General features: G+C 44.8%; 1 protein-coding gene across 3 annotated transcripts in view; it reads left to right on the forward strand.

Moving 5' to 3' along the window:
* Positions 1-14326, forward strand: part of LOC146181862 (uncharacterized) — a 35741-nt gene that overhangs the window by 948 nt on the left and 20467 nt on the right. For all 3 annotated transcript variants that reach the window (XM_084576872.1, XM_084576871.1, XM_084576870.1), the window contains exons 2-3: positions 43-228; positions 13634-14002. In XM_084576872.1, the coding sequence (XP_084432998.1) occupies positions 72-228; positions 13634-14002 (526 nt within the window). In that variant the 5' untranslated portion in view covers positions 43-71. The remainder of the gene's footprint in view (positions 1-42; positions 229-13633; positions 14003-14326) is intronic.

Here is a 14326-nt window from a genome sequence, read left to right on the forward strand (position 1 = left end):
TCCTTTGTCATCGTCGCAATAGTGTGAAATTTTTTTGTGCAGGAGTGGAGGATGCAGCCACACAGTGCAACATGCTTGTGGCCACCAAGTCCACCATGTGTGTTCTCAAGGTGGTGTCGAAGCCATCACCATGCACCAAGGAGGTGGTGTCCCAAAGCACGCAGACTGCAGGGTCCAGAAACGCAAAGACTGCTGTCTGGCGAATGCGACATCTCACCAAAGCAAGAGGTACACATACTTTCAAGCTTGTTCTTTTCATTGAAGACATGGAGTGATGAAATGATGTACAATAAACCTTTATATGATAATAGGGACCTTGCGCTGGAGTTTTGAGTAGGGTGGTGCCGCCTCGTGGCGGCCAAGAAAAGCCTGACTGGGTAGTACAACGGCGGCTCTGCCTATGCTGCAACGCGTATCTCACAAGCTTTCTACATTGATTCGGGCTTCTTTTTGCCGCTTCGTGAGCGTGCAAAAAGTTGTCACGTATCATGGACATCATTGTGAACCAGCAGTGGCCTAACATTAAAAAGAAAAAAAAGGAGATGAGGCGCTGCGGCTGCCTTCCGGCGAAATGTTCAAAGCATGCAGCATTGATCTGGCCGTGTACCATCCGTCCCGACACATTGTCACCGCTGCTATTTTCGCTTTCATCGTAGGGTGCCACGGACAAATTAACAATTTCCTTGTGCAACTCTACTGCTTTCTTTCAAGCCGCACGGAACGGGGCTACGATGCGATTAGTACGGGCGGTCATGTGTATGCATGCACTGATTAGAGAAACGCCGTTTGCTGTAAGTTGTCCGCTCCGCCTGCTCAGAGCTGAAATTATACAGAGTACAGCTATATGTTTATCTGTGATCGAGAGCGAAACCGTCCGTTATGCTACTGTTTTTGGCAGCTGTGTAAGAACTGCACGTGCGTACACCAAGCAATGAAAGGTGAAGACGATAAACTAGAGTTTACTTAAGACGTTTGCTATCTCGATGAAAGCAGCCATTCACTTTCAAGAGAAAACAGTAACAGACGTCATTTGGGACATATTTATAATTACTATGCAGTCGACAATTGCATTTCGGTCATGCACCGTGCGCTAATTCTTGATCTGATAGAGCGCTTAATTCTAATATACCAAGTCTCCACTGCCCCCAACAGGCAGAAGCCCTGGCTCGAGAGCTGTAAGCACATAAATCAAAGGCTATTAGCAGTTTAGCAGTGAAACGAGGTATGCGTGCCCTCTAATATCTGCACCTAACGATGAGCACAAGCGCCTGCCGCGGTGCAATTCGAACGTTTCTGCAGTTCAAACTTCAGCTTTCTCTGGGACTTTCCAGTATGTGGATTGTATTTCCAAACATTACTAGTGTGACTTATCAGCTACACAGTGCGTAAAAAGCAAAAACAAGCTTAGGATCAACTTACAAAATCACATGCATGCATTGAACGCTAACACCAATGGCCTATGCATGGCCGGCTCAAGGTGCCCATCGAAAGGACTTTTTGTGCCTCAGGGGGGTTGTTTACGCTGCCTATATCCATGTTGCGGTTTCGTGTACTCACTTGCTTCAGCTCAGCTGCGTGTAAAGCTTTCGTAGAGCTCCACGAATTGGCGCGACTCTCGCCTGGCTATATCGACTGGCAGCGCGCCGAGACTTCGCTCCAATTGCTGCAAGTTGTATAATGCCTGACGTTGGATTATTTATTGCCTTTTTTTATGTCATGACAGCCATATAGATGAATTTCCAGCACCATAATTTCATTGTAATTCATACATAATAGAAATTAATGCGGTGGATCTATACTGACTCAATGCATTCGGATGCAGACGCCGGCGATTTGTACGACCCAGCAGACGCCTAGGGGGCACGTTTAAGCACCGTTTTCGCGGCGCCCCCTGGGCAGCGCAAGGCTCCTATATAGAAAAACTGGCGGTGGTCTAACTTTGTTATACAGCCAAGCCCGGATATATCGCACCCGGATATTTCGAATTTTGGATATATCGAACTCGCGGAATATCCCGTTCAAAATCCCATGTAAAAGTATAGGAAAGCTGCGTCGTACATCGAACTCAGTTTCTCCGGTCGTTCGATATATCGAACTCCGCAACACACATTACACAGTGTACCTTCCCTAAAGGTGATCGCATCACCCTCGGCCATTTGCCACGTGAAGTTTTCAAGCCACGCGCAGAAGGAATGAGAGGGCATAGTTCAGCAATGGCTGGTTTAGGGCAGCGCTGCACCCTTTCCCCAAAGGTGCGCATCTGCGGTATTCATTTGCCACTGGCCAGCATGTGACGTATGCAAGCCATCTTCGTGAAGGAATGAGAGGGAACCAATGCAGCCGTGGTGTTCGTGAGTCGGGAAAAACGCGATAGAGCGAAGTGCAAGGGTGTGTTCACTTTTCTGTCGAGCTTTATCTCTCCCCGTCATCCCTCTCTTCCGGTCTTTGTTCGCAGCAGCGTGCACTACTCATGCGCGGACAAGCCAGCTAGCTCTGCCCGTGGCAGACGCTTCTCCAGTTGTGAACGCTCTGCGCGCAGTGGCTGAGGTGCGCGATGCGCGTCTCGTGTCATCGTGCTGGACGTTTGTAAGCTACGGCGGCTGTGGACGCTAAGCGGCAGATCTTTTTTTTTTTTTTCTTTTGCGAGAGTTGACCTTACTTGTCGTGCTGAACATGCGGCACAGCGTAAGCTATGGCGGCTGCGGACTGTTTTGCATATTCTGAACGTATGTCTTAGCACTGCTTTGTAATATCCTGTCTTTTTGATGCTGCAGCCCTGGTTTTTTAGCATACCGAAACTAGGATGCCCTGCTTGTCTAATACACTTCTGCATGTTAATACTGTAGCATTGTTTCCGAAGGGGAAGGCTTGTTTTTGTTTTCAAGCCCTAAGTGTAATCGTTTTGATATACATAAATGTAGAGAAATCAGTGCTATACGGATCTAGGTGTATTAGTTGAAATGCATTTTTTTATGTAAATGTTATATTTATGTTTTACTAGTTGTGTCTAAAGTATGTCTGATCTCTTTGCAAATAACAATATAGGTTAGGTGACACATTCTTATTTTCAATATACTGCTGATACTAAATCAAAGCAGGGTGTGTGTAGAATTCATTTAAATCACAAAAAGCAACATTTCAAAAACAACACAGTATAGCTTTACTTGTTTAGACCACATGGGGCAGTGGTTTAGTTAGCTGATTCCAATCTGTGTGGAGAAAGCAAAAACATGCCTGCTTTAGCAAAAGTAGGAGTTAGACCTCGAATGGTGCTGCTGAGTTTCGTTGATGTGGCTTAAAGTATGATGAGGCATCCAGACCAAGTTTTTATGTAACAAGAAATAAATAAATTTTGATGCAAGCTTTCTTCATCAACGTTCAAGTGTTAATTTTTATTTCCATTAATGTGATTAGGAAATCAATCATTGCATATACAGTAAACCCTCGTTAACTCGAAGTTGTAAAATCCGGGAAAAATTTCGATATAAGCGGAGTTTCGAGTTAGGCAAAATGCCAAAAATTTTTGCCGGCAATCCCTGGCAATCAGTCGTGCGCCGCTGCCACCAATGCCTGTCGTTGCCGCTGGTGCACACCACACCGAGCGATGGAACTCTGAAGCAGAGGCGTGTTTTTGGCATTGCTTTGTTACCGCTGCCTCGTCATTCGGTCAGGGGGAGTACAATTACGCTATATCCCGTTTCTAACACTAAACAGCATGACGTACGGTAAAACAGTGATGAATTTCTTTTGTAACGCATCAAGTGTTAAAAAGAAAGAAGAGAAAAAAAAAAGGTCACAGCTCAGCAGTGCGCTACTACACTGCATGCAAGCAGCGACTTCCTCTTGCTGTTTTTGAAAATTAACAATATCTAGCCACACTAGCCTTTTTATTTTCCTTTACTACCCTACCAAGCTTTTAGTGAATTGTCTCGATGCACTCATGTATGCACGGATCAGACGAAGTGAGCGTCTGTAGGCTCTTCGCTCAAACCGGACTAGGAAAACCAACTTCGCTTCCGCAAAAAAAGAAAAAAGCCAGGACGGAAATTGAGTAGCCCAAAGCCTTCTGCGATTGGCTGCCTAGCGAGCTGCTTCTGGGTGATACGCGAAAGTTTCTACAAACCCAGAACCTGACAGCGACAAGTGAAAATGCTTTGGTGGCCCTCGGCCCGTCGCGGCCATCGACATTCCACTGCACAAAGGGAGCTCTTGCTGATATGAATCATCAGTCCCCACGCACGATCAGCGCTCACGTGACTGCTCCTAAGGCTGCGTTCGCGGGAATTTTGTATTTGCTCTTCGTACTTGACTGCGTTCTGCACTTAGTATAAGAACAAAGCGCTCACTTGGAGCCCCTATCACCTTTCGGTAATGACCTTTGCCTTTGGTCCTTCTGGTCAAAATTTCGAGATACCCACATTACACCTGAAAAATGCTTCGAGATAAACGGGAGCTAATACATAGCACCTATGAGAGGTGAAGGCGCGGTGTGGAAAATTTTCGACTTAAAGCGGGAAGCGCATGTGAGCGAAAAAGTGAGCGACGCGACAAGGCGGCGCGGCGAAAGCGATCATGGTTCGCTCCATCGCCTACTGGGGAAGACGCATGCACGCGACAGCACGAACAGAGCAAAACGGCGACGACGCTCTGTGTGGGTTGTGTGGCTGGCATAGTGGCTTAGTACAAAGTACTGCCGAATGCAACAACGGTCATAACGATTGCAAGTTATTTTGTGACAACATGCCAAAGGAAAATGTATTTACAACAAACCGTATCGAATTTGTGTTAACTTGCACTGTAGTCTGTACGAGTAGTCACGTGACCCCTTGTTTCTTTGTTTCGGTTGCGATTAGACGTTCTTTGAATCCTTGGCTATTCACCGTTGTTCGTACCAAGCGAAAAATTTACGCGGTTGTGCACAATCACAATGCAACACAGCAAAATAAAGAAAGCGTGCAAAATGAGCGGCAGTGACGTACGCTTACTTCTGGGCGAACGAGCGAAATTTTCTATTTCGGCAGATCCGAGCGACGACTCAAGCGACACATGCAATTCTGTTCGCGCGAAGCCTTTGCGCGACGCGTGCCGCCGTCGCGTTCGCGTGCATGCGATTCAGCCTTAACCGATTTTTCGAGATATGCGAGTTCGTGTTAACAAGGGTTTACTGTATATTTTTAAACATAAGACTAACTGATTTTTCTCTATTCTTTCCAGTTTCTTTATTTAGATTCAGTGTATAGGTCCCATGCTATCCATGCACATTCAAGTTGTGGTCTAAATATAGAATAACAAAGTAGCTTAATGTTAGGAGCGGCTCTCTTCAGCTTGTCATAAACAGCACAATTGGTTAAATGCGGAAGAGCAGATATTTTTTATGTGTGCCTTCCACGATTGATTGCTACTTATGGTTACTCCTAATTATTTGTAATTAGATACTTGTTGAAGAGGGAGCGAGCCTTTTTTATAGCTATGGCATATGGTTTTTGGGGTTATCGGCATATGCACATTTTGCCGGCATTCAGAACCATGCCCTATCTGTTGCTCCGGTTAAAAGCATTGTTCAAAGCATTGCTCAGGTCACATTGATCATGCTTTTTAAGGCGAAAGCCTTTAGTGCCTGATCGTTGTCGACAGAAGGTTGTCAGCAGAAGTGCCACGCTTTCGAGAGCGAGAGTTAAAAATAAATTAATAAACCTTGTCTCCACTGGGAATCGAATCTCCATCCCTTGGATCCCCAGCCAAGTACTTTACCAATTGTGCCATGCCCCGGATCGTGAAGCGGTCTTCATAATTTCCCTTGTCTAGAGTGAGGATGATAGCGGCATTCCGCGAGTAACAGATACTGCGGCTTTTTTTTTCTGTAAATGAAATATAGAATGGTGGTTGTGTTCGACAAAGGGTGCGCTCTGTACCATCATGACAGGTCCTGATGTCACCAGGCGATTCATGCATGTATGAAGCTGACCCCGCCGGGAGTCCTATCCAGGCATCCGTGCGGCGCCTTTCATTTGCCGCTTCCTCAAATGCTGCACCACAAAGCAAACAGGAGACCCAGATGTCTAGAAGGCATTAGCACAGCAGGCATCAGCGACGTTTGAAATTGATTTACAGGATAGAAAAGGCGCAGTATCTGTCACAATTCTCCGCAGACACATGTACCACTCCATAAAGGAAGGGAAGACTGTGGAAGTGAAAGAAGAGAGGGAGATAGAGGTGCCGTAGTGGAGGGCTACGATCCACTGTGCTATAATGGCTTTCGCCTCATCGCACTTTAGTAGTCCAAAGTGCCTCTAGAATTTTTTTCTAACTTCTCTCTATAGAATACAATCCTTAGCGAACAATCAAGTATGGACTGGGGTTAAAAATTAGAAAAATGTCATAGGTATGTGAAAGGAAAAGAAAGGGCCTTATACATTTCTCTGGAAAAGGCCCTGCCATGGTTGTGCACTGGCTAGGGCGTTCTGTTACTGTGTCTAAAGATGTGGGATCAAATCCCATCTGCAGTAGCCGCTTTTCGAAAGAGGCGAAAAGCAAGGCGCGCGTGTATTGTGCGATGTCAGTGCACATTAAAGAACCCCAGGTGGTCGAAATTTTTAGAAACCTCTACTACGTTGTCTCTCATAACCTGAGTCGCTCTGCCCAGACGAAGACAAGTCCACTTGTCGAAATGTTGGCTCGACCTGTGAACTGAGGGTTTCCCCCCTCTACCCTTGTTCAGTGCTCCTTCATATTGTGTAGTCATCTTCTCCCTCTCTTTCTATTTGGGATATTAAAGCCTACAAACCAACTTAACCACTTCCCTGAAAAGCTTATTCTTGAAGGAGCATTTTTAGTCTACCACTAAATTTTATGTTTAGCATGATGAGGTCATTTGGAACTCGTTTCATAAGAACCTTACGGGAACAGGACTTAGGTTGCATAACGAGTTAATTTTGTGACCTTTGTTTGGGGGAAGTACTTTATGCATTTTTTTTGCTCTTTGTACTTGTTATAGTGTTTTGTAATTTGCAATAATATTCAATGGCTTTGTCAAGCTTTCAGAAGTAATGTTAGGTGGGAAAGGGGGAAATTGATGGGAATAGGAAAAGTATAGGTAAAATGCAGACGCCTCAATGCACATAATCTTTTGAAGTCACTGAGAGCTGGCAAGTGATGTGATATTGCTGCTGTTGTCAGCTCGATTTACAAGCGATGCAATGGTTATACTAGACCAATATTACAGATCTTTTGCAGGTGATTAGATGCGTTTTCAGAAAACGATTGGAGCTATCGTGCAGGAAGTCTTTTGTCTCACTGAATGTATGCAACTATGGCATATCATGATCAAACACTTCAACATTTTATTTGGAAAGTATTAAGGTTGCTCTGTTAGATTACTACTGCTGTCAAAATATTAACATGCTTAACTGGCTGAGCTGCACCAAAAGGAGGGGGGCACACACAAAGGAGTTTCCATACTTGAAAGAACCTGTGCATGAATTAATCTCTTTCCAGATGCACTTGGGGACCTCGGTATTTCTTTTGTTAGCCACGCATCTTATTTTATGCAGTATGGCTTGTTGGATTGGTTGTGTTTTCTTTTACTTCTGCTGATCTTCTTCATATTGCATGAGGTGTGCCACTTTTGACAAGCCTGCATGTCTGGTGCCGAAGGAAGGCCCATACAGAACAGCTTTTGCTAGCTTCCTCGTATTTACAACACTGACGTTCATGCCTGTTAAAATGATATGGCCAGTGTTTTTCATGTCTGGTGTTTGTGCAGTCTCACAAGAGCATAGCCAGGTCACCAAAAATGATATTGTGGTGATGGACCTTTGTCTCTGCTTACTCAATGGTCGATACTAAGGAAGCATTCTAGTCAGTTGATGAACGCTCCACTTAAGGTGAGAAATGTGCCTACGAAACATGTAGCCAATGTGTGTTTCTGCGTTTTGTGCAGGGTTCTTCACTATACTCCTTTAAGCAGTGCATCAGCTTTTCACGTGTGCCTTGCCCTGCTATTCCTTGTGGCTCTGCAACCATGCGATTTGATTCTTGTGACTCATTTCTGCGATTTGTTTTCGTCTAGCTTTATACCTGTGCTTCTTCATTAAAGTGGGATTTGAAAATCAGTGACAGCTTTTTTCTAATGCAGTCTGCTTTTAAAAATGTGTTCTGCCATTTCAACTGATGTAAAATGATACTCATGGATAAGGCAAACTAAATATAAATGGAATCTCCTTGATTGCAAGAACCTGTCTATAGGAAGTAACTTTTTGGTTCTATCCACATCAAATATATGGAAAATGATTATGTCAAATCAAACTCCATGAAGTTTGACCATATTTTTGGTTGTTTTTGAGTGAATTATGACGGACAATTACAGCAGTTGTTGAAGTAAAATATACTGAGTTTTGAAATTATTGAGGTTTATTGTAGCTAACACATGTGCACGTTTAATTGTGAACATAACATTTTTGACAATGATAGAGTTGTTCCCGTTGTGCACATGTAGTTTGCAGCCTCATGTAATCTGTTTCTGGTTTTGGCTTCACATAAGAGCAGGCCACATTCTGTTATAACAAGTAGAGGAATGTTGTCTTTGTGTCTAGTTTATCTTTTCATTTTATATGAAGATTTGAAAATCTCTTATGAGATGTTAGTTGCTAAGATCGGAGTCTTTTCTTATTTTAAAATCGTTGAAAATGAAAAGAAAAAAAAGCAGCCTCCCAAGGCCTTTTGTGGAATGAATTGCTTTGTTGCTATGATCAACCATTCCTCATAGCGGCCACAGAACTTGGCAAGATCGCACAATTCTGGAGACATTGCTGGTTTCAGGAGCGGGCACAATATAATGATTTGTTGTTAGCGGTACAGCAACCATAGTTCTGCATAAAGAAAGTAACAAAATTCCCATGACTTGGAATGGGAGCAGTTAGGGATAAGGGTAGACGGAGAATACCTCTATAATCTGCGATTTGCTGATGACATTGCCTTGCTAAGTAACTCGGGAGATGAACTGCAAATAATGATTGATGACCTAAACAGGAAAAGTAGAAAGGCAGGCTTGAAAATCAATATGCAGAAGACTAAGGTAATGTTCAACAGCCTCGGGAAGGAACAGCAGTTTACTTTAGGTAGCGAAGCAGTGGAAGTAGTAGGTGAATATGTCTACTTAGGACAGGTAGTAACCGCACATCCGGACCATGAAAAGGAAATAACAAGAAGAATAAGATAGAAATAACTCAAGTTACTGACATTCTAGTGGAAATCAAGAAACAAGATATGGTCATGGGCAGGACATGTAGTGAGAAGAGAGGATAACCGATGGTCGCTTAGGGTAACAAACTGGATTCTAAGAAAAGGAAAGCGTAGCAGGAGGCGGCAGAAAGTTAGGTGGGGGGATGAGGTTAAGAAGTTCGTAGGGGTCAAATGGATGCAGGTAGCGCAGAACCGGGTTAATTGGAGAAATATGGGAGAGGCCTTCGCCCTGCAGTGGGTATAGTCAGGCTGATGATGATGATGCTGTATTCCTGGGGTCATTACAGCAGGTTTTCAGTATCGAATCATTTGAGTACATTAGCAACGTATTGTGAGTTGGCTTCCAAAAAAAGTCTGCAGTTCCTCCTCTATAGGCATTTTTTCAGGCGGTTTGTATAGTGGGGCACTTAATCTAACCTTTTAACTGTTTTTGTCGTACGGGTACTGCGGCCACATTCCATCCCGCGGCATTTTCACCATACGGGTACTGCGCTAAACGCGTAGAGTTTAAAAAAATATGACTCTGGGGATGAGATTTTTTTTTTTTTTTCGGAATACTTGACAGTCAAAAGGGTTAACTAGCAGGTGCCTTAGCCTCATCAGGTTTTTAAAGCAGCCTTAGTGAAGCCATGGGTAGTGTAAATTCATGTCCTTGACCATATGCGCCTTTTTGGTTGGTCATGATGTCTGCCTATTTCTCTTGGCAGCCTTGAGGTATCTGCATGTTGTGATGACAATCTATGTGTTCAGTTCAGGCGTTCAGTCGTGTCCGACTCTTCGTGACCCTATGGACCATGTCACGCCACGCTTTCCGGTCTCTCACTATCTTCTTAACATCACATAGCTTCATCTGCAATGCCTCGAGAATGCCATCTAACCATCGCGTTCGCTGCCTACCCCTTCTCCGGCGACCCTCAACCTTTCCCAACATCAAATCTTTCTCCAGCGACTCCTCTCTTCTCATCAGATGACCAAAGTAGCTGAGCTTTAACTTTAGAATTTGACCCTCCAATGAGCAGTCAGGGTTTATGGTCGACAATATCGACTGATTTGATCTTCTGGCAGTCCAAGGAACTCTTAAGAGTCTTCGCCAGCACCACAATTCAAACGCGTCAATTCTTCGGCGGTCAGCCTTTTTCACAGTCCAACTCTCGCATCCATACATCACAACTGGAAAGACCATAGCACGGGTTATACGGATCTTGGTTGGCAGACTAATGTCCCTGCTCTTTACTAGGCGGTCAAGGCTAACCATTGCTCTCTTTCCCAGAAGCAGGCGTCTCCTAATTTCATGGCTGCAGTCTCCTTCCGAGGTAATCTTGGCGCCCAAGAACAGAAAATCTGTCACAGCTTCCACTTCTTGTCCATTGATGCTCCAGGACTTGATAGGGCAAGACGCCATGATCTTCGTCTTTTTAATGTTCAGTTTAAGCCCAAACTTCTCACTCTCTTCTTGTACGCGCATCAGAAGTCTCTTGAGTTCCACTTCACTTTCTGCCATTAAAGTGGTATCATCCGCATATCTAAGGTTGTTGATACGTTTTCCAGCAATCTTCACTCCAGCTGAAGACTCGTCCAGACCGGCCTTCCTCATGATGCACTCTGCATATAGGTTAAATAGCCAGGGCGACGGTATGCAGCCTTGCCTCACCCCTTTCTCAATCGGAAACCAATCAGTAAGACCATGCCCAGTTCTGACTGTGGCCTCTTGCCCTTCATAAAGGTTCCTGAAGAGACATATGAGGTGAATTGGAACTCCCATCTCTTGGAGAGCTTGCCACAATCTGCTGTGATCTACGCAGTCAAATGCTTTCGCATAATCAATAAAGCAGAAGTAAATGGGTTTCTGAAACTCTCTTGCTTTTTCCATGATCCAGCGAAGGTTGGCAATTTGGTCTCTAGTTCCTCTGCCCTTGCGAAACCCAGCTTGCACGTCCGGAAGCTCCAGATCCACATACTGCTGCAGCCTACCTTGCAGGATTTTTAACATCACCTTGCTAGCATGCGAAATAAGCGCGATCGTGCGGTAGTTGGAACAATCTTTGGCACTGCCTTTCTTTGGAATGGGGATGTAAACTGACCTCCTCCAATCCTGTGGCCACTGCAGGGTTGTCCAAATCTTTTGACATAATGTATGCAGTGTGTTAACAGCGTCGTGGTTGAGGTTTTGAAGCAACTCAGCTGGAATACCATCAATTCCGCTAGCTTTGTTCTTAGCAAGGCTGGCTAAGGCCCATTCAACTTCACTCTTCAGGATGCCCGGCTCGAGATCAGTAATCACAACCGTCCTATGTTGGGTTTGCACATCCGGGTCCTTCTTGTACAGTTCTTCTGTGTGTTCCTGCCACCTCTTCTTTATCTCTGAGGCTTCAGTGAGGTCCTTGCCTCGTTTGTCCTTTATCACGCCCAGCTTAGCACAGAAGCTTCCTTTGATATCTTTGATTGTCTTATACAGAGCTCTTGTGTTTCTTAATTGGCTGTTGTCCTCAACTGCTTGACACTGTATGTTCAGGAAGGCATTCTTATCTCTCCTTGTTATTTTCTGAAAATCCGCATTGAGAACCTTGTATCTTTCTCTTTCCCCCATACCTTTTGCCATCCTCCTTTCCTCAGCTATTTGCAAAGCCTCTTCAGATAACCAGTTTGCTTTTTTGCATTTCTTTTGCTTTGGAACTACCTTAGTAGCAACTTCTTGTATTATATCACGAACATCAGTCCACATCTCTTCGGGCTCTTTGTCTTCTAGATCTAATTCTTGAAATCGATTCCTCACTTCCACAGAATATTCTAATGGAATCTGATCCAGATCATACCTGAAAGGCCTTCTAGTTTTCTGCGTTTTCCTCAATCGAAGCTTAATTTTGGCAACAAGAAGCTGATGATCGGTGCCACAATCGGCCCCAGGCCTTGTTTTTACTGCTTGTATAGCGCTTCTCCATCTCTGCCGACAAATAATATAATCGATCTGATTCCTGTACAGACCGTCCGGTGAAATCCATGTGTACAGGCGCCTCTTGTGCTGTTGAAAATGAGTATTCGCTATGGTCAGGTTGTTTTCTTGACAGAACTCTACTAGCCTCTGCCCAGCTTCATTTGGCTCACCAAGACCGAACTTGCCTGTAATTATGGATATTTCTTCACTCCCGACCTTAGCATTCCAGTCTCCTATGAGAAAAACGACGTCTGATGATGGGGTGCGGTCTAAAAGGCATTGTAGGTCCGCATAAAATCTCTCAACGTCAGCTTCTTCAGCAGCAGTGGTCGGTGCATAGACTTGAATAACTGTTATGTTGAAAGGGTGACCTTGGATCCGAAGTGAAATCATTCGGTCGTTTTTCGGGTTGTACCCTAGCACTGCTTTGCCCATTCTTCTGTTTACTATGAGAGCGACCCCATTCCTTCTCTTGGATTCGTGCCCACAATAAAAGACATAATGGTCGCCGGAGTTAAATTCTCCCATTCCGGTCCACTTGAGCTCGCTGATACCCAAGATATCAATGTTCAATCTGTCCATTTCTCGCTTGACAATATCCAGTTTACCTTGCGTCATAGATCTTACATTCCATGTTGCTATGTGATATATCTCCTTGCAACATCGGACTTTCCGGTCGCTTCCCGACACATCCACAACTGAGCGTCCTTTTGGCTTTAGCCCAGCCGCTTCATTTGTCCTGGAGCTACTAGGAATCGCCCTTTGTTCATCCCCAGTAACATGTGGGACGCCTTCCAACCTGGGGGGCTCATCTTCCGGCGCCATATCGATAATGGTGTTGTGACTGGCCATAGGGTTTTCTTGGCAGGAAATACTGGAGTGGGTTGCCATTACCTTCTCCAGTGAATCACATTTTGTCAGAACTCTCTGCCGTGACCTGTCTATCTTGGGTGGCCCTACACAGCAGAGCTCACGACTTCATCGAGTTTCGCAAGCCCCTCCGCCACGACAAGGCAGTGATCCATGAAGGGGAATCTATGTGTAGGCATCAAAATTGAAATTGGAAACTTTGTCTCAAATATATAATGGCTGAGTAGTTAGGGGCACTCGTCTGCTGAACCCAAGAACATGGGATCAGATCCCAGCCGTGGCAACCACTTTTCGATGGGCACAGAAAGCAAGGCACCCATGTGCTGTGTGGTGTCAGTGCACGTTAAAAATGTCCAGTGTGATTGAAAGTTCCGGAGCCCTCTACTACAGCCTTCCCATTGCCTGAGTCACTTAGAGGCATTAAACCCCATAACAGAAACCCTAAACCAGAAACTTACTACTTTTAAATTGAACTGGCTGAATCTAATGGTGCACGCGCTTTCGGAACTGTGTAGATTGCCTTTCACTTAAATTGCCATGTCACCATTCTGCCATCTTTTACTGAGAATACTCTGGCTTTTCATGATGCAGGCATAGATGCAACGTCTTCTGAGCTTGGCAAGCTTCCCAGACAAACCTTGCATGCTGTGGAGCACTCTGCACCAAGCTCAATGGCAGCATCTACTGACATGGAGCAGGACCCAAAAAGCAAGCAGTACTACCAGTGCAGCCGCTGTGGCAGATCCTTCAAGAGAAAATTTGACCTGAAAAGGCACCTTCGCGTCCACTCTAACGAACGTCCACATCAGTGCTACTTCTGTGGCAGACACTTTAAAGGAAAAGACCTACTCTATGCGCATGCTTGCATCCAGTCCGGTGTTCAATCCTTCCATTGTGGCTACTGCGGCAGGGGGTTTGCAGAGAAGAGCAACTTCTTTAATCACAGCTGCATCCACACAGGTGACTATCCCTACAAGTGTGATTACTGCCGCATTAGATTTTGTTACATCCTCCGTCATGCCCTCCTTGGCTAGCCGGGGACGCCGGTGAACCGTGAAGATAATGCCCACTTCCTAGCTTGAAAAACACTCTTTATTCTTCGTACGTGATGCATGTCATACGAATGGATGCATCAGTTGAGAATTGGCCTAGCGCTGTCTAGTTTGCATGAACACAGCTACCACATTTTTCCGCCCTCAAAAAAAAAAAAAGTCACTTAGTATTCAACAAAAACTAGAAACGCTGCAAACACTCAATGTTTTTGGTAGTCTTTAAACCACAATG

Source organism: Amblyomma maculatum, chromosome 8 (assembly GCF_055883805.1).
Source record: "Amblyomma maculatum isolate TAMU_Amacu chromosome 8, ASM5588380v1, whole genome shotgun sequence".
In the NCBI taxonomy this organism is placed as follows: domain Eukaryota; kingdom Metazoa; phylum Arthropoda; class Arachnida; order Ixodida; family Ixodidae; genus Amblyomma; species Amblyomma maculatum.